Here is a 21,376-nt window from a genome sequence, read left to right on the forward strand (position 1 = left end):
AAACATCAGGGTGCATGTATCTCTTTGAATTGGTATTCTTGTATTCTTTGGGTAAATACATAGTAATGAAATTGCTGGATCTATTTTTTAACTTTCTGAAGAACCTCTATATTCCTTTCTAGATTGGATGTACCAGTTTGCATTCCCAAACAGAGCAAGAGGGTTCTCTTTCTTCCACATCCTCACCAACATCTGCTGTTTCTTGTGTTGTTGGTTTTAGCCATTCTAACAGGTGTAATGTGATACCTCATTGTGGTTTGACTTATATTTATATTATTAGATTCAGTTTAGTAATATTTCACTGAGGTATTTTGTGTAAGGGATACTGGTCTGTAGCTTTCTTATAATGACTTTGATTTTGATATCAAGATAATATTGATCTCATAGAATGGGCTGGGAAGTATTCTCTCTCCCTTATTTTTTTGGGGGGGCGGGGGAAGTTTGTGAAGAATTGGTGTTCTTTTGTGGATGGTAGAATTCATCCACAAAGCCATCTGAGCCTGGGCTTTTCTTTGTAGGAAGACTCTTGATTACTCAGTTCCTTTGCTTATTATAAATCTACTCAAGAGTTTTAGTTTCTTCTCAAGTCAGTTTTGGTAGTTTGTCTTTCTAGGAATTTATCCATCTTATCTAGGTTAACTAATTTGTTGACCTATAACTGTTTGTAGTGTTCTTTTATACTCCTTTTTTTTTTTGTAACTTGAGTTTGTTTTTTTTTACTTGGTCAGTCTAGTGAAAGGTTTGCCAGTTTTGTTAATCTTTGCAAAAAATCAATGTTTGGTTTCATAATTTTATTGTTTTTCCATTCTCTACTTATGTCCCCTCTGATCTATATTATTTCCTTCATTCTGCTATCTTTGAGTTTAATTTGTTCTTCTTTTTCCAGTTTCTTAGGGTGTAGGGTTTGGTTATTGATTTGAGATCTTTCTTCTTTAATATAGATATGTGTATAGCTATAAATTTCTAAGCATTGCTTTAGAGTGTCTCCCACATTTTGATATGTTGTCTCCATTTTCATTCATATCAAAATATTTTCTAATATCCCTGTTTCTTCTTCAATTCTTTGGTTATTCCATCTATTGTGAATTTCTAAAATTTCTTTTTGCTATTAATGTATAATTTCATTCTACTGTGGCCAGAGAACACACTTTGTATGATCTCAATCCTTTTAAATTTATTGTCACTTGTTTTATGGCCTATTTGGTCTATCCTGGGGAATGTTTCATGTGTACTTGAGAATGTATATTCTGTTGTTATTAAGTGGAGTCTCCTATAGATGTCTGCTATGTCTAGTTGATTTATAGTCTTTTTTTTAAGATTTTATTTATTTATTTTGACAGAGAAAGAGAGACAGCGAGAGAGGGAACACAAGCAGCGGGGAGTGGGAGAGGGAGAAGCAAGCTTCCCACTGAGCAGAGAGCCCGACGTGGGGCTTGATTCCAGGACTCTGGGATCACGACCCGAGTCGAAGGCAGATGCTTAATGACTGAGCCACCCAGGTGCCCCTAGTTGATTTATGCTCTTAGTCTTCAGTTTCAGTGCTGATCCTCGGTCTAACTATTCTATACAATATTAAACATGGGGTATTGAAGACACCAACTATTATTTCTAAATTGTCTATTTCTCACTTCAATTCTGTCAGTTTTTGCTTCATGTACTTTGGGCTCTCTTTTAGTTTAAGTATATGTTTATAATTCTTGTATTTTCTTGATGGATTGACCATAGTATCCTCTCATTACATTACATAGTATCCTCTCATAAAAGTTTTTGTCTTAAGATCTATTTTGTCTGGTATTGTTATAGCCACTCTAGCTATTTTTTTGGTTACTGTTTGCATAGAATATATTTTACCATCCTTCTACTTTCAAACTATTTGTATCTTGAATCTAGAGTCTCTGGTAGATAGCATATAGTTAGGTCATTTAAAAAAAAACATTCCAGGGTTGCTTGGGTGGCTCAGTCAGTTAAGCGTCCAACTCTTGATCTCAGCTCAGGTCTTGGTCTCAGGGTAGTGAGTTCAAGCCCTGTGTTGGGCTCCACACTCGGTGTGGAGCCTACTTAAAAACAAACAAACAAACAAACAAACAAAAAACACTCCATTCTGTTCATCTCTGTATTTAATTGGAGAGCTTAATCCATTTTATATCTGGAAGGAGTTATTACTGCCATTTTGTTATTTGTTTTCCACATGTGTCATATCTATTTTGTTCCTCAATTACTCCATATCTGCCATTTTTTATGTTACATAGGTATTTTCTAGTGTAACATTTTAATTCCTTTGTTGTTTCTTTTACTATATATATATATAAATATATATATTTAACAAACATGTTTACTTTATTTTTTAAATTTTATTTTATTATGTTATGTTAATCACCATACATTACATCATTAGTTTTTGATGTAGTGTTCCATGATTCATTGTTTGCGTATAACACCCAGTGCTCCATTCAATACATGCCCTCTTTAATACCCATCACCAGGCTAACCCATTCCCCCACCCCCCTCCCCTCTAGAACCCTCAGTTTGTTTCTCAGAGTCCATAGTCTCTCATGGTTCGTCTCCCCCTCCGATCTCCGCCCCTTCATTTTTCCCTTCCTACTATATTCTTTTTTTTTTTTTTAACATATAATGTATTATTTGTTTCAGAGGTACAGGTCTGTGATTCATCAGTCTTACACAATTCACAGCGCTCACCATGTCTCACAATGTCTATCACCCAGCCACCCCGTCCTTCCCACCCCCCACCACTCCTAACAGATTTTATTTATTTATTTGAGAGACAGAGAGAGAGAGAAAGAGAGAGAGAATGAGCAGGGCAGAGGGATAGGGAGAAGCAGACTCCCAGCTGAGCAGGGTGCCCACTGTGAGGCCTGATCCCAGGATCCTGGGATCATGATATGAGCCAAAGACAGACGCTTAACCAACTGAGCCACCCAGGCGCCCCTTCTTTTACTATATTTTAAAAGTAATTTCGTTAGTGGTTTTCCTGGGTATTACAAACAATCTAGTTTGGATTAATATCAATTTAATTTCATAGTATACTAAAACTTTTATCTTACATAATTCCATTCCCCCTCTCTTATGCTATTATCATCATACAAATTAGATCTTTAAAAATTATATATACCCATGAACATAATTCCATTCCCCCTCTCTTATGCTATTATCATCATACAAATTAGATCTTTAAAAATTATATATACCCATCAACACAGATTTATAATTACTGCTTTGGGCAGCTGTCTTTTACTTTTGATTGGAGGGAAAAAAGTTAGAAAAAGAAAATATATCTATACTTTTTAATTTACCTATGTAGTTATCATTGTTGTGCTTTTTATTTCTTTGCGAAGATTCCAGTTACTTTCCAGTAACTTTTCATTTCTGCCTGAGGGCTCCCTTTAGCATTTCTTGTAGGAAAGGTCTGCTAATGATAAATTCTCTCAGTTTTTGCTTATCTGAAAATGCCTTAATTTCTCCTTCATTTTTGAATGAGAGTTTTGCTGGACACAGAGTTCTTGGTTGATATTCTTTTCTTCCAGCACTTTGAATATGTCATCACAGTGCATTCAGAACTCCATGGTTTCTGATGAGAAACTGGCTATTAATCTTATAGAGGATGCCTTGTATTTGACAATCTGCTTCTCTTGCTGCTTTCAAGATTCTCTTTTTGTCTTTGTCTTCAGATAGTTTGATTATGATGTGTTTTGGTATGGATTCCTTTATCCTTGTTGGATTTTGTTGAGCTTCTTGGATGTGTAGATTCGTATTTCCCATTAAATTTGGGAAGTTTTCATTTTTTTAAAAGATTTTATTTATTTATTTGAGAGAGAGAGAACAAGCATATGAGTGGGGGAAAGGGCAGAGGGGGAGGAAGAGGGAGACAAAATCTCCAGAAGACTCCCATCTGAGCACGGAGCCTGATGCAGGGCTTGATCTCATGAACCTGAGATCAGGACGTGAGCTGAAACCAAGTCTGACACTTACCCGAATGAGCCACCCAGGCACCCCTCGGTCATTATTTCTTTAAATATTCTATCTACACTTTTCTCTCCTTTCTTTTTGGGACTCCCATTATGTGTATGTTACTATGTTTGATTGTGTTTCACAGGTCTCCAAGGCTCTGTTCATTTGTCTTCTTTTTTCTTTCTGTTCCTCAGGCTATATAATTTCAATTGATCTGTCTTGAGGTTTGATGATTTTTCTGCCTACTCCAATCTGCCACTGAGCTCCTCTAATATACATTTAATTTCAGTTATACTTTTCAACTCCAGAATTTACATCTGGCTTTTATTTTCCCACAAAAAAGAAATTATATAGTGTTTTTAATTAAAAAAATTTTATTTTTTAAATATTCTCTATTTGGGAAGAAATTGTTTCTTTGTTCTCTTTAGTTCTTTAGATATTATTTCCTAAGTTCTTTGAGCATAGTTACATTACACTATGTTCACACAGTTACACTAGTGAGCATAGTTATACTTTGAACATAGTTACACAAGGTCTTTTAAAGTCATTTAAACTGTCAGGTCAAATTATGACAGTTCCCTGAGAACTGCCAGAGGATGGGAGCTTCAAACCCATGGCTCCCTCTGGGAGCTGATAGGCTTCTGGTTTTCACAGTGATGAGTGGACTGATTTTCAAGGCTACTGTAGAACTGAGGAGAGGATGAGGGGTATATGGCAAATTAAGATGCCACAAAGCTTGCTGCTTTTACCAAGAGTCTGCTGCCCTTTTTTTTTTTTTTGAATAAACACTCATCAGAGTGTTACAAGCCTTTGGTTAATACCCAGTGTTCTAAAAAAGTTGACTTTGACAATCTCTGTCAGTGTTTTTGTTGCTTTTAAGAAGAAGTGGATTTCTGGAGATCCTTACTATGCCATTCCTGCTGATATCCCAATTCTTTTTTTTTTTTTTTTAAAGATTTTATTTATTTGACAGAGAGAGACACAGCGAGAGAGGAAACACAAGCGGGGGGAGTGGGAGAGGGAGAAGCAGGCTTCCCACAGAGCAGGGAGCCCGACGCAGGGCTCGATCCCAGGACCCTGGGATCACGACCCGAGCTGAAAGCAGACGCTTAACGACTGAGCCACCCAGGTGCCCCGATATCCCAATTCTTTAAGTGAAAAATATACATACATGGAAAGACTAATATTCTCTCCCACATTCTTTTTTTAAAAAAGATTTATTTATTTGAGAGAGAGAGAGGGTGAGAGGGGGGAGGCAGAAGGAGAAGGAGAGAGAAAATCCTCAAGCAGACTCCCACTGAGCATGGAGCATGATGTGGGCCTCAATTCCAGGACTCCAAGATCATGACCTGAACTGAAATCAAGAGTTGGCTGCTTAACTGACTGAGCCACCCAGGTGCCCCTCTTCCCACATTCTGATACATCATGATCTCTTGCCTGCCACCAGTCTCTATTTTGCTTACCAACAGTAAGTGAATCTTTGCATAAAACACCACAGTGATATGTTCACTCCAGGGAGCAGAGGCTTCCACCAACCTTATCTTGTCTTCTTCAGGTTAAAATCTAGTTCTTTTTATGTGGCCCTCCAAGTTTGCACAATCTGTATCCAATCTGAACTAGAGGTCCTACAAGTTGGGTTCTGATCCCAGCTTACTTCTTGTGGAACCTTCTGTACCTACTGTACAAGGTATAGAACATTATCAAGAACCTACTATGTGCTGAACTTAGTATCAGGAGATATAGATAAGTAAACCCATAGTTACAATACCTGCTAGCTGGGAGCTATGTAGAAGGGTCAGTTAAGAAGATATCTGAGGGGCACCCAGGTGGTTCAGTCGCTTGAGCATCTGCCTTTAGCTCAGGTCATGATCCCGGGGTCCTGGGATCCAGCCCGACATCAGGCTCCCTGCTCAGCAGGGCATCTGCTTCTCCCTCTGCCTCTTCCCCTCCCCCAACCCATGCACGCATGCTCTCTCTCTCTAATAAATAAATAAATAAAATCTTAAAAAAAAAGATATCTGAGAAAGTGCCTTTGAAAATGTGAAGAACTACAGAAGTGAAAGGTATTACTGTGAGCTTATTTCTGATTTATTTACTTCTAAGTATAATACCTTCAAAGGTTTAAAGGTTTAGTCTAAAATAAATGAAATAAATAAATAAAATCGGTTTTCTTCCCTAAATAGAAGGCAGTATTGTGACAACCTTGGGACTTCTGCATAATAGGAGGCCGTAGGAAGATCTGTTGACTTTGCAGCATTTGTGCCCTCAGCTTTAAAGCAGAAGTGACACCTGTCCTGCTTACTTCCCAGGACTGTGGTGAAGGACTGCCAGAGAAGCCACATGGAGGGTCCCTGTGAAGTGCCTTACAAATCTCACTTATTATCAAAATAATTAGTATAAATACATAAAAATAAACAATAAAATACTCTTATTTTTTCTTATCTATGCATCTGAGGTTGTGGCGTCTTCATTTGAACTTTGCTTTGGGCAATGTAATGAAAATAAGTAATTTGTCTCAGTTAAACATTTTGTGGGCTACCTTTAGTGAACAGAGGGTCACAATCACACTGTGAAAACATCAATGATTACGGATATGTCACCAAAAACAACTGTGGAGGAAAATAAAAGCTGTTACTTACGCTTTGCTTTTAACTGTCCAAGGATGGAATTTTCTCCTCTGCACATGGTCCTGAGCACATGTAAAGGAAAGAAATAATTATGGACGTTTCATAGGAACCAATCCCAACTTGCAATATCTGTGGATTATCGTCCTACCCCAAGTAAAAACAGAAAAGTGCTTTCATGAGAAGATGCTACATGGATTTAAAAAGATTAAAAACAAAACACCCCACCTGGATATCACTTTTGTAATGTCACTGATGGGACAAGATAGTTGTTTTGAGGTAGGTAAATGGAAAAGTCATAAAATTGACATTAGATTTCAGAAAAAGGTGCTATTTTAAAAAGATGGGCTATGAATGAACTTTCCCTCTTAGAAAATTCAGTGACAGCAAAGATAAATTTAGAATACCTCAATAGGTGAGAACACTTACAGACTCACGTTACTTTCAGAGGTGCTTAAAAGGGCAAACACTTAGCAGAATAATTTCAGAGCTAAACTCTATACCGAGGCTGTCTCTGCAAAGTTGGCAAATGCCTTGAAAGTGAAAAACAGAGTCTCAAATAACTGACTCTGCTAATGATTTTGTTTCTCACAACTCTGATAATAGTCAATGAATTATAAAGACTGACAAACCAAAAAAAATTCTACGCTCCATCTGCTTGCTCTGTAAAAATAATTAAAAATACAGTTACGCTTGGGAAATACTGATATTCTTAAAGATGATGCCAGCAAATAAAGATGTTTTTGCATAATAAAAGGTTAGAATTTAGTTGCTGAACAAAAGCCAAGCATGTTATTTCATTCAGTTGGTTCAAACCCAAGAAAATAGTCATCGAAAATAATTACAATTGACAATATCCCAAAAATAGTATTAGAATGGCAAACCAAGTGGATAAAATCCAATTAAACATTATGTCAGTGCCTTAAATACATGAAAAGCTTTGTTTGTCATGTTATAAATCAGATAATATTAGAAATGGGCAAATCTTCAATCAAAGCATATAGACCAAAGCATAAAGTTCTCTCATACTGTAATCAGGCAAAATTACCCCACAAGAATCTAAAAAATATATATATATATTTTCTTCAGATCCTGGCAGACAGGCATACCTCAAAAAGTCCATAAAAAATGAGAGGACTAAAAAAAAAAAAAAAAAAGACCACCCCACAATGGTGCCCACAAACTGTGCCGAGGACCTTCAGATCCTGCAGGGGGTACCTGTGGGGGCGAGCGGCAGGAAGGCATCTATGCCCCTCCCCACCATTTGACCAAGTGCCTGAAATCTTATCTGCTTTACACATTAGGGGTTCTATGTAAGGTCTCATTGCTCCCTCCCCGACAAAAGGGTTTGGTTAGAAAGTTGGGAAGCTACAGATGGTTCTGAAGGACAAGGGCTATTAAAAGAAGATATCCAGGTTCAACCCCGAGAGAATGTTAGCAGGGCCTTTCCATCACTTTCTACACCACCTCTCTATGTCTGCTCACCAGACATACCTCCCAACCCTCCTCATCAAGTTCTACCGGCCAAGTCTGAAGCTTCACAGGTCTTTTTGAGTGAATATGGCAATTCTGCTTTTTAGAATATTGAGAATAGGATTTAATACTTTCCTTAAAATTTTAACAAAGATGTGGCAGAGAAAGCAGAATTAAAATCCCAGGAGGTAGGAAAGAACCTTCATACTTCATTTATTGGCAAAGGCCATCATTACCAACCTTGTTGAAAACCTCACTACCTAAAGAATCATAAATACCTAGAAAACCATACTACTTGAAGCATTAAATTTCTTTCTTCACAGAATATGGAAAGCTCAAGAACTGTGGTGGCTTAAAGATAATTTTTAAACCAATATTACATATAAATATTATTATGTACATATATATATACATATACATATATATATAAAATCCTTGTCTCCATTTATAAGATATATGTATATGTATGTCTTGTGTATAGGCAACGAATATAAAAGAGAGATTTATATTTCAGTTCTTTTTATATTTGCCATGTGTTCTAGGCCTGCCATTTACGATTTTAGGCTCTATTTGAATTTTATCAACTAGTAAACAGGCCAAGATCCAAAAGTAAAATAAAGCGTTCATCTGTTCAACACTCCCCGAATAGATGTGGAGAAACATTTCCATTCCTTTCACCAGCTTACGTGCGTGACTGAGAGAGAGCTGAAAACAGATGACTTTAGAACTTTGGCACCTGTAGTTGAAGTGCATTATGGCTTGCAGAGCATTTCCTCCACCGGTTGAGATGTCGCCTTCAAAGCCTGGAAGCAGTGGTACCACCACATACACCCGGTATCTACGGCTTTCCCTACAAAAGTCAGATGGAGAGCCATTCACCAAAAAATGATAGCTAAGCAGTTCACGCGGTTTTAGAGGCTGAGCTAATGGCTTCCTACACTACATTCTATCCCATTTCAGGGCTTGGAAGGTGCTGTTGGATCGGAGGCCAGAAGCTGCTATCGAGATAACAGTTCACAACAACCTAAAAAATAAGCTGAACTTGGCAACAGAGTGGGAACTCTGCTCACTATCTCTCTGCAGCATAATTCTTCCTAGGAGAAAAGCCACTGCAATCAACCCATGCTTGGATCCCATGGAAGGTGGGGTAGGGGTTATAACAAAGTTTTGAAAAAGACGTCATCATAATAGTTTTATGTACAACAAGTTGTATCCATTAGTACCTTGCTCAGAGCCCAGCAAGTAACAGGCATTCAGTTAATGATTGTTGAGTCAGTGAGTTCCCACAGCCTAGATCTAAGGGGCAGAAGACATACTGGTCCCATACACTTTCCAATGCAAAAATCATCATTGCTTAGAAACTCTGATTCAGCTCTGAAAACCGGTTCTGCTACAAAACGTTATCCTGGGCCCTTCAAGAATTCTGAGTGACTGATGATTTTTTAAATCCTCTGCATATGTAACTCAACATTTCTTGGCCCACTGTTCCAACGGATTGAGGACAGCCTTTGAAAGAAAAGCCTTTGAGTAGCCTTTGCTACTCAATAATGTAACAAATAAAAGGAGGAGGTGGGGCTACTTACTTTGATCTCCATTCAGAAAGTAAAAAGTTTGGAGAATTATGTTCAAATGGGTATCACTGGAGGCACAGCTGTTAAAGTCCCTGTCTCTCTTTATAGGATACACAGGAGGAAGGGAAAGCTGAAAATGTCTGTGGTATCTATGTGGTCGAGAAGTCTTGTCCATAGATCTGAGAGATCCATAGTCACACAAAGATGCTGCTACTTAACCTCTGCTTAATACTTAATTTCTAAGGATCGCTTTCTTCTAAACAACTACATTTTTCTTTCACGTGAGTATTACTGCTCCTCTCTGAAGGGTCAGATTTCATTACAGTGTGTCTGAACACCAGTGTTTGTATCAGGGCGCGTGGGCGGTCAAGTTCTGGGCAGAAGTGATGGCCAGCACCAGGAGTCTGGACGCCCATGAGCCTAATTGCCCTGCTGAGGAACAAGGCATCTGAATTAGGTTGTTGCAATGGCATGAATTAATCACTAGATGGCAAACGTAGTTTGAGTTGGAAAAATTAATTACAAAAAAAAAAAAAAACCTCTTCAAGTTCTCTGTCTGATAAGGGCAAGAGGCTCACATCCTTAAATGATAAACAAGATAGCGGGGAAAGAAGAACAGAAGGAATACCTAAGCTATTTCCCCATTGCCAGCATTTAAAAGTCCAAATGAGTTAAGCCAGACACTTACGAACGGACACCATCTGGCCTCAGCTGCCTTTCCAGAATCGCCTTTCCATAGGATCTTCCCAGACCCACAGCCCAGTGCCAGACTACTGCCCTTTGCTCAGATGTATCCCTCCCTACTAAGGAAGGTTGGTTCATCTGCCCTCTGAGTCTGGAATACCCTTTCTGCTCACAGAATCCCACTTCTCCTTCCAGGGCAGCTGAAAGGCACCTTCCTCGGTCAAACCATCCTGAATCTTCCAGTCAAAGCTGGTTTGCTCCTGCCTCTGCACTCCCATGGCACATGGCAGGAGTGTCTATTCAGCATTCTTTTTGCTTTACACGATAGTGACACACAGATCTGCTGCCTAGGCTATGGTGATAAGTTCTTCTGAAGCCCAGGACATATGTCCACATATCTTTCTATTTTGGGCAGTGCATACACAGTATGCACTCAGTACTATCTGCTTTGGGAGAATGGGGTCAGGTTGGAAGCAGGTTTGTTTCTGGGAAGCCACTGGTAGAGAAGAGATTAAGCTGCAAAAGCTAAATTAAGTTTTTCTTTAAATTACATTTTATTTGAATTTTTATTGCAGTACAATATACATAGCACAAAAGTGGCCATTTTAACCATTTTTAAGTGTACCGTTCAGTGGTATTAATTACATTCACATGTTGTGCAACCATCATGATACCTACTTCTACAACTTTTTCATGACGCTAAACAGAAACTCTGTGATAGTTAAGCAATAACACCTACACTTTCCCTCCCTCCGAGCCCCGTAACCTCTCATCTACTTTGCGTCTCTACGAATTTGCCATTCGAGATATTTCATCTAAGTGGAACCATACAATATTTGTCCTTTCCTGTATGACTTACTCCACTTAGCATAACGTCAAGATTCATCCACGTGTCAGAAATTCTTCCCTTCTTGTGGCTGAATAATACTGCACTGTAGGTGTAGTCCCCATGTTGTTTATCCAGTCATCGGTTGATGGGCACCTTTTGGCTCCTGCGACTCATGTTGCAGTGAACACTGCCATACAGAAGCTCTGTCCCTGTTTTCAGTTCTTCTGGGTATTTACCCAGGAATGGCACTACTGGCTCACAGATTTATTCTATATTTAGCCTTTTGAGGAATCATCAATTAACTTATATTTCCTAATGGGTAATATATTGCTCAGAGTACAAAATTTAAGAGGTAGAAGATTATATGATGAAAACAAAATTCTCTCTCTCCTTTGTCCCCAAGCACTGTTTCCCCTCCCTGAGGGCAACTCCTATTGCCTTCCATGTTCTTCCAGAAATAGTCTATGCATTTATAAGCATATATATGTACTTTTCTGCGCAAATGTTAGAATACTATAAACACTTTTATGAATGTTATTTTTATTTATGCCTGTACCTTGTCCATTTTTAACAACAGTGATACAGAATTCCACATACATCCTTACCATGATATTTAAAGCAGTTCTCTATCAATGGGCATTTAAATTGTTTCTAATTTTTTACTACTTTGAAATACCTATTTTTTTTATTTTATTTTATTATGTTATGTTAATCACCATACATTACATCATTAGTTTTTTTTATTCCTAGAAGCTGATTTATTTTTATTTTTTATTGTTATGTTAATCCCCATACATTACATCATTAGTTTTAGATGTAGTGTTCCATGATTCATTGTTTGTGCATAACACCCAGTGCTCCATGCAGAACGTGCCCTCCTCAATACCCATCACCAGGCTAACCCATCCTCCCACCCCCATCCCCTCTAGAACCCTCAGTTTGTTTTTCAGAGTCCATCATCTCTCATGGTTCGTCTCCCCCTCTGGTCAAAATACCTATTTTCTTATGGATGCTGACCCACGTAAGTCATTTCTTCACAATTGTGAAACGTGAATACGACTTTGGAGTGATACCGATGGTCTTAAAACCAAGGGTTTGTGATTCTGTTTGTACAAGATGGTTCCCTTTTATAAGAGCAGAAACAACCTCAAAACAGAGGATCTCGTATGTAGGATATTGGGAAATGTCCTATACAAATCTTATGTCTTCAGATAAAATATTCTTGCAAATTTAGTTTGTAGGAATCAGAATGTCCATGTTTTCTTGTTCTTGAGACTCTGTTAGCTCCATATCAAGGTCTCTGCCTTTTACAATGCAGCAGTTCTTGAATTTCTTGAATGATGAAAATTTTAAACTGTGTTCAGCCAGTTAGCAGAAATGACTTAGATTTTCACTGTTGTAGAAAAAGGGGCTCCTGGATTTCAAATCATAAAATTATGGCTGAGTTTAAGCCAATGAAGAGAAAAATTCTATGCGATACTATGTCCAATCTCCTTCCTTGATCACATCCCCAGAAGACAATAGCTCTCAGCTGCCAAGGATTCTGAAACACTGCATGCTCATAAAGTCGGGGTGGTGCAGATGATAGCCATCAGCTTAGGGCAAGAACCTGAGCCCCTAATGTGCAGAATTATTTATGATCTTAAAAACAAGATAAAAGCTAGTGGGCTCCAAGCCTTCACGCAGGCAATCGCTTCACCCACTGCAGTTCAGGACAATTTTATAAAATTGCTTTCTCAGGCTTTTTGTTAAAATAAGTTTTCTTTCAAACCTCACAAACTCTCATAGCAGTGCTGGGTCTAATATCTAAAAACTGGAAATCAATGTCCAATAATGGAGGATGGTTAACTAAATTATGTTACAGCCACTCAAAGAGTGATCATTTTGCAGCCACGAAAATGACCATGATGATGACTTACTAGCAAAATACTGCTGGTACTATGTTAAAATGGCCCCTAATGCAAAGCTACAATCGTAAGACAATTACAGGTGTGGCAGGCTGATACTATGAAATATGCAATAACTTTTCCCCTTAAATGTATTCTCTTCCCTCACCCTGTGCCTGCAGATATGAAGCAGGCATTGTTCCCAGGTGGTGCTCTCACAAAGGAACCAGGGCACAAGATATCAACTTCTTAGATCTGGGGAACTGGGTAGAGATCCTCTGAGCTGAGCCAAGAGTATAAAGACAAAAGAGTGGGACTCAGTGCAAGGATCCTGCCCTTCACTCTCAAGCAGAATTCCAGGGAGAACAGGACAGACCCCATCACCTTTCAACAGAATAGGGGAGCCATGAGGATCTGAGTGTGAATCATAATCTTGCTTCCCAGGGAACTCCAGAGAAAGGTCCACCAGCCCATGTGATGCAGCAGCAACAGAAGAGAAGTGGAGGAAAAGCAGGTCTGACAGGCGAAGGGGGAGGCCCCCACGTCACGGTAAGCAGATGCCAGAACAGGCCCAGGAGAGATCAACACTGAGGGCTGGAAGTCTCTTTGCAAAGATCCAGGGCACCTTACCATCCATACCAAGGTTGGGGTGCATCGGCGAGGGGAAGAGAGGAGAAGGCTGGGTTGTGCTGAGTGACAGCATACAGAGCAGAAATAGCAAACAGCAAGAAACTGCTGAATTTGGCCATACTTAAGTGTGGAAGTGACTAAATTTCCTTCTGTTGTGTGGGAATGGGATTTGAAATCAAAATTCAGGTGAGCTATAGAAAGAGGAACTAAATTACAACTCAAGAGAAAATATATGTATATTAATATGAACAAAAAAGAAATAAGGAAGTAAAAAGTGAGTTTTTAGGGTGGTGAGGGTGTGGGACCTTTAATATTTTCCATTTTTGTGATTGCTGAAATGTTGCCTGTACCTTTAAAAACAGAGCACTAATTCACCATGTAAATGGTCCTGGCTTTCCTCTACACTACCCTCCTTGTTCTTCCCTCAGGAAAAACCCTCTCCTCCTTCCCTCTTCATCATGAAGGGCTGTCAGGAGAAGTGGGGCTGCCTAGAGTGGGATCTCAGGATCTGTACGAAGGCCCCTGAGGAGCCTGTCATGCTTCTCCAGTGACGAGATGTTTTGTTTTTTGAGAATTTGGGATTCATAGATCATTGCTATAAGCTCCAAGAGCTGGTATAAATCCTATCATTGTAGATTTTGCAGCAGTGAACGCTGCCAGGACTAAGCAGAACAGTGGTTGGGGCAGAGTGTTCTTGCGGGGAGAACTCTATACTGTAGTGGGATCGGTTATATGAGAACTGGATCTGTAGCTTCTCAGTGGTTTGGGACATAACCCATTTTATTTTATGTTTGGCAAATCTTTAAAAGTGCAGTGGCCTTTTTCAGGCTTCAGTTTTCCCATTTGCAAATGAGGGAGTTGGCTAAAATCATGGCGAGTCCACTAGAAATGCTGGCCCTATTTAGCAGTGACTTTGCACACTGGATGTGCAACTTTATAGATTATGGCATAATACATATTGTGTGTGCCCACGTGTGTCATTTTTTCATTGGTTATCTTCTGGAGATGCAAGCTCTTACATGTAAGGATGCTGAAGGCTAGCCCAGCACGTTTGACTAAGACTTCACTCTCGACTTGATAAGCTTTGTCAGGCAGGCCCCTCTGTTGCCCCAAATAACATCCTCCAAAATGACTGCTGCCCTCTGCCTTGTGCTAATCTTTACATCTCTCTATCTTCTGCAAGTACCATTTCTAGAATTTCTGGAATCAAACAAAAGTCATTAAATGATCTAAATCAAATGTTCTGCCATGATCTTGTGTCATCTCTGACCCAGGGTAACCTCTTCTCGGGGTATTACAGAGCTTGGAGGTTGGCCCATAAGAAAAAAAGATGAACCCAGCAACTGGCATACTTAATCTACATGCTCTTGGTTCTATTATAACTGCAGTTTAAATTTCTTTAAGACAGTGCTTCTGAAACACGCCCAGTGTGTCCTTTCCGTGTGGTACACAAATTATAGGATATGGGAATTACAGAGGCAGACTTTTCTGTAAGCCGAAGAACTTCTTACCTATCAAGCAATTACTTTAAAAAAATAAAACATTCATCTGATTTCTTTATTTTAAAATAAAGTGTCTCCATAGATTTCTGGGAGGCTTACTATTAGAACCTTTCTACTTCCCTTGAAATGAGGGCAGCTTTGTAGCTGAGTGGTACAGAGTGTCAGAAAGGTAAACTGATAGATTGAGAGGTCACATACCTGTCGATAACAGAGTTGAAAAGAACTCAAGTCTCCAGACACCTGGTCCCCAAACAATTCCAGATTCCCCAGGGGAGTATTCCCCATGCCACCCAGTCCTAGGCAAACTGCAAGCACTGTCTGGCACTGTTCTACAGTTACAGGAAGCAGGAAGAATTTGAGCAATTTTCAAAATTGTGTATTTTTCAATTTAGTTTAATATTAAAATATGGAGGCATTAAACCGACAGCCTATTTTCATTGTATGTGTCAACTCTGTTGATAACAATACCAAATGGACTCTCTCACTTCCTGTTTACCAAGGCAGCAGAATTATGCATGTCAAGTTTCCAGAAGCAGAACTGTTTCATCCTCAGAAATCATTTTTTCAAGGCACACTATGTTTTAAAATTTCTACCTGGATCAGTTGGTTCTCTTTCTCTTGGCTTAGTCAAACATGGTATAAACCAGATGATTTCTCCCTGATCTGCAGTCAGATTTGAGTTGTCAAAGATGGGCTTCCAGTGGGTTGGGAGCCGGTCTCAACTCCAGGACAGTTTTCCTTATTTCCAATTTCCTTCTGTTTTCTGCAGAGATTCCCACAGCTACTCTTGGTTCGCCATGGGATGAACAATGGTCTGAGCTCTGGGTCATGGATCAGAGCGTGAAGTCTTTGCAAAAACCTGTTTCTGCAAAGCATTATAGCCGTTGAGAAGGAACCAGGAGGAAGTGAGGAAAGCAGAGAACTGGTGTTCCCTGGATTCCAGCACTGGCAGAAAAATAAAGTCTCAGCCTGGTCGAAGGAGTTGGCAATTAAAAGACTGATCTTTCCAGGGTGGGAGGGACCTGGAAGAGAGCCTGTGTTCCTTGGTCAGGCCTGGCTGAATGCTGACTGTCATTTCCCTCTGTCTGCTTTGTGCTAGATTCTATTCTTTTTCCGACAGCCAAAATTATACTTGTTGCTAGGCATGTGACATTGGCAGGAAGTTCTGAGTCTCAGAAGAGTGAAGCACAGAGGAGTCAATGAAGGAAGAGAGGGGGTGAACTTGGGCACGGCACACAGTGGCCCTCAGTGAAAGGGTGGGGAGCATTGCAGGCAGGCTGCAAGATGAGTTCTTGAATCCCACCTCTCCCTTTCCTAAGAATACAAGCTCACAGACTTGAAATTATTAAATGAAAACATATTTTACCATTACGATGAACATAGGAGATGAACAATAATGCGGGGCTACAGAGAAGGGGGAAAATGTAAAATATATTTCCAGGAATACATGTGTGTATCCACGAAAAGTTTTATGTGTGATAATACATACCCTCTGAAATGTGATTGTCAAAGAAAGGGAGACGATGGAGAGATCAGAGCTAAATAATACAGTTAATTTGAAATTCAATGGACTCATTTCCATTGAATTGAATCTTCTACAAAGTAGGCTTGAAATTGCACCTTTATTGTGCCTTGTGAACTTCCAAGTGCGAGACACAGGCTGCAGCAGATGCTACCCTCCGCGCTCTCTCACCACAGACCCCCTTTCCTTTTAGGAGCAGCTCACAGGATCCCTGGGAAATGTTCAATCAGAAAATATCTTAAAGTTCCTTCCAGCCCTGAAATACTATGATTTCAGAAGAAGTCCAGATTTTAAAAGACAATATGCTAAGGAAAAATGTTCTTTCAGGATCCAAAACCCTTTAAAAACAAATCTTACAAGTACTTATTAATATATGTACTACAGGGAACTAATAACTCGAATGAGTGAAGCTGAGATTCATCCTACTCTCCTTATTAGCTGATCACAGTTACAATATTCATCATTCGCCACTCAGCCCAGTGAGCTCATCTGTCCGCTTAATGGATTTCAGCAACTCATTTCAATTTCATGAAAAAAATATTTTTCTCTTTTGTCAAATGTGCTTTATAGATAAAGTGGACACTCCTGCATCAATGAAATGCAAGAGCTGACAGAAAGATAATTTAATTTTGTAAATTAGACATAAATTGACCCACAGAATTAAGAGACCAGCATGATGCAAATGTGTGTATGTGTTATGTTTAACTGTAAACAAGGCTGTTTATAAGTCATCTCAGAAACAGATCCCATGGTTAACTTTCTTGAAAAAAGTATGTGAGAAGGCAAAAGATAGAAGTCATCTGGAAAAGCACAGATCGTCATTAATACTTAGGGCCATGCGTGCTGTTCTCTGTGAGTACTAAGCAGTGCTGTTCTCCGTGAGCACTAAGCAGTCTTGGCTGTGCCCTGGAGTTACCCGTGGACCATTACGAAACACAAGTGCCTGGGCCCCACTCCAGGAAATTCTGACTCAGCAAGTCTGGATTGAGTCCAGCTCTTTGGATTTTTGTAAAAGTCCAATGGTGAGGGGTGCCTGGGTGGCTCATTTAGTTAAGCGTCTTTATTTCGACTCATGTCCTGATCTCAGGGTCGTGGGATCGAGCTCTGCGTCAGGCTCCACACTGGGCATGGAGCCTGCTTAAGATTCTCTCTCTCCCTCTGCCCTTCCCCCGACCCCCTGCACTCTCTCTCTCTAAAATAATAAATAAATCTTAAAAAAAAAAGTCCAATGGTGATTTTGATGTGTAGTAAAGGGCAAGATCTACTGTACACCTTGCAGGTGGGTACTGTGATGTGCTGCCTAAATGCCCTCACCATGGGCTCAAGACAGCCATTCCCTTCCCACTGAGAGTGTTGGCTGCTGACTACTCACAGTGAAGTCCTTCTCCAGGATTTGCCCTCCTTGCCCTCACCCAAGGTCATGCTCATTTCCTCAAGTCAGCCTGTACCTGATGACTGGTTAATGGGAGGAGGGGACAACAAAGGCCCAACCTACTTGCCTCAAATTGTGGCAACCCTGAAGGGGTCTTAAATCCTACCTGTCAATGGATTGAAGTTATGTGGTATGGGGAGAGGCACTGGGTTGGAAGTCCAAAGGCTCGGGCTCAAAGCCATTTTTGCCTATTGCTTTAGTGCCTTAGTCAAGCCACATCACCTCTTGAATCTTAGCTTTTAACTCTACAAATGGGGACAGCAATGACAATAATAACAGTAACAACCACAAGGACTATATGATCTACTTTCAAGAGTAGCTGTGAAGATTCAGTAAGGGTCTAGAAACCACCGATCATATAAAATACTGGTAGTTACTGTTGTAAAATGTTCTTAGGTCTAAAAATCCCCACATATTATGTGGGGAAAAAAAAAGATATTTAAGTGCCATGTGACGCTGGAAGTAAACAATGTTTTAATCCCCAAATGTGTATGTACTTAACATTCTCCACTGCAGGTGTTCAAGGAATTGAAATAATAAAATGTAATGGTGTTGTTTATTTTGTTGCCTTTACACAGAGCTAAAATCAGCCCTAAAAAGAAGTAGTCTGGATGCCAGGACAACTCAGTGGAGAAAGAACAGTTTTTTCAACAAATGGTGTTAGAACAACTGTAAATCCCCATGTAAAGGAATGAAGTGGGTCTGCTACCTCACACCATGTATGAGAAATGACTCAAAATGAATCAAAGACCTAAGTGTAAGGACTAAAACTATAAAATTCTTAGGAGAAAAGAAGTATAAATCTTCATGATCTTGGATTAGGCAGTGATTTTGTAGCTATGGCCCCAAAGCACAAGCAATAAAAGAAAAAACAGATAAACTGGACTTTATCAAAATTAAAAACTTTTGTGTTTCAAAAGATATTATCAAGAAAGTATAAAAGAAAACACCCTGAATAGGAGAAAATATTTGCAAGTCACAAATCTGATATACTTGTATCTAGAATATATAAAGAACTCTTACAACTCAACAATAAAAAGACAACCTAATTAAAAAATGGACAAGAAATTTGAATATATATTTCTCCAGAGATAATACATGAAATAGCCAATAAACAAAAAGATACTCATCATGATTAGTCATGAGGGAAATTCAAATTCAAACCACAATGAGATATCATTTCACACCTCTTAGGATGGCTATAATCCAAAAGAGAGATAATAGTAAGCACTGGCAATGATACAGAGAAATTGGAGCCCTCATACACTATGGGAATGTAAAATGGTGTGGCTGTTTTTGAAAACCTTCTGGCAGCTTCTCAAAATGTTAAACATAGAATTACCATATAACCCTGTAATTCTACCTCTAGGGTAATAAAAATATGTCTGCATAGAAACTAATACAGAATATTTATAGCAGCATTAATCATAATGGCCAAACACTGGAAACATCCCAAATATCTACCAACTGATGAATGGATAAATAGAATATAGTATATTCAGAAAATGGAATATTACCTGGCAATAAATATAAATGAAATACTGTTAACATCCTATAACATAGATGTGTCTTGGAAACATCAAATTAAGTGAAAGAAGTCAGTCATAAAAGACCACATATTGTATGATTCCATTTATATGAAATGCCCAGACTAGGCAAATCTATAGGGAAAGAAAGCAGTTTAGTGGTTGCAAGAGGATAAAATAAGGAGAAGTAGATAGTGACTGCTAACAGATAGAGGGTTTCTTTCTGGGGTGATGAGAATGTTCTAAAACTGATTAGGCATAGTTGCACAACTCTGGGAATATGCTAAAAGAACTCTGGGAAAATGCTGAATTGTACACTTTAAGTGGCTGGATTGTATGGTATGTGAATTATATTTTAATACCGTTATTAAAAAAATAATCCCATGAGCTGAAGAAATAAGACAGAGGGTAATAGGCATTTAAATATAACCCATGGAAGAATTACATGACTATTTTGCTTTGATTTTTTAAGTGAACACAGTTCACTGTCTGCCACTAAATAAATCAAATCACAACTCTATCAGTGTGGGAAAGAGACTGGCCAGGAAAAAATGAAGAATGCCCTGGGAGAATTCCGACTGCTTCAAAAATGGACTCAAAATTCTCAGCAACTGAAATCAGATTGAAGGAACCAATAACCTACTGCTACCTGAACCTAATTTATGCCTGCTAGGAAAAGACAGTATTTTAAAACGGGCTTTCAAAAGTTGTTTTAGCAGTAAATGCAAGAACATTTGCAGCAATCACTCCTACCCAAATGCCAAAACATTACCTGTGAGCTTTCAGTATCCTCTGAGCAATGGCATCACCTATCTTGTTGAACACAACTTTATCGTCAGCGCAACTTATGAAAAACTGGTTCTACAAGAAAGAGAGTCATCATGTAAGTCTTTCTTATCTCTGTAATAGATGTATATGGAAAGCATGCTCTATAACAAACACTACGCTGATGTTTAAAAAAAAACGTTTCACATAGCAGACATGTTCTTATTACTAAAATCATTTAGGAAAGTAAATGACACAGAATAAAAGAAGCCTCATCTCACACATCACATATCATATCTTAGTCCAGTGGAGGCTACATTATTATTTCATCTTGTGATTTCTTTGTAGCTGACATTTTAGAAAGGTAGGAACATTCCAAATTTAATCAATAGGGACCCTAGGTTTACAAATTCATGTATTGTACAAATGCTCAGGATTTAAAATCCTATACTGGTAAACTTTCTGTCTCGTGCTAAGTTTACCTTTCTAGCAGGGTAGATGGCAGAATCCTGGTCTAATATTCTCCACCCACTCTCTATCATTTCCTAGTATCTGCTTTTGCCTTGTCTCATTTGTTTGGGTCACTTATTATTTCTGAACTTCTATTTTAAGTAGTTCCAAATTGCTTTCACAAGTGTGTTTCATAAACCAATAAACTGGAAAAAGAAATGTTTTTCTTTTTTTCTTTAAATAATTTGTACTATTCATTTACCTATAAAACACTGTTTAAAACTCTTACTAAAAAATCCGGGTACAACGTTATTATCATAATGGTATAAAAGATTTAGTTGCTGCATAAAGGAATGTTAGTAATTAGGTACAAATATTATCACTATTACATACTTAAATACATTGTTATAATACACCTGTAATTTATAAGTATAATCATCAAAAAGTAATCTTTGCTAATCATCCTAAAGAGACATAGAAGCAATGACTCAAACTATGATTCTCATCCCTTTGCAA

The 21,376-nt window shown here is 38.8% G+C and overlaps 1 protein-coding gene across 10 annotated transcripts in view; it reads right to left on the bottom strand.

The window, feature by feature from the left end:
• The window catches only part of PLD1 (phospholipase D1), a 189,292-nt gene that overhangs the window by 30,348 nt on the left and 137,568 nt on the right, over positions 1-21,376 (bottom strand). For 9 of the 10 annotated variants that reach the window (XM_081829662.1, XM_081829656.1, XM_081829638.1 and 6 more), the window contains 3 exons: positions 20,418-20,506; positions 8,800-8,913; positions 6,606-6,655 (listed from right to left, as the gene is read on the bottom strand). In XM_081829662.1, coding sequence (XP_081685788.1) covers positions 6,606-6,655; positions 8,800-8,913; positions 20,418-20,506 — 253 coding nt within the window. The remainder of the gene's footprint in view (positions 1-6,605; positions 6,656-8,799; positions 8,914-20,417; positions 20,507-21,376) is intronic. The other variant, XM_081829645.1, reaches the window with a different exon arrangement.

Source organism: Leptonychotes weddellii, chromosome 1 (genome assembly GCF_054177405.1).
Source record: "Leptonychotes weddellii isolate Sample4059 chromosome 1, ASM5417740v2, whole genome shotgun sequence".
Classification (NCBI taxonomy): domain Eukaryota; kingdom Metazoa; phylum Chordata; class Mammalia; order Carnivora; family Phocidae; genus Leptonychotes; species Leptonychotes weddellii.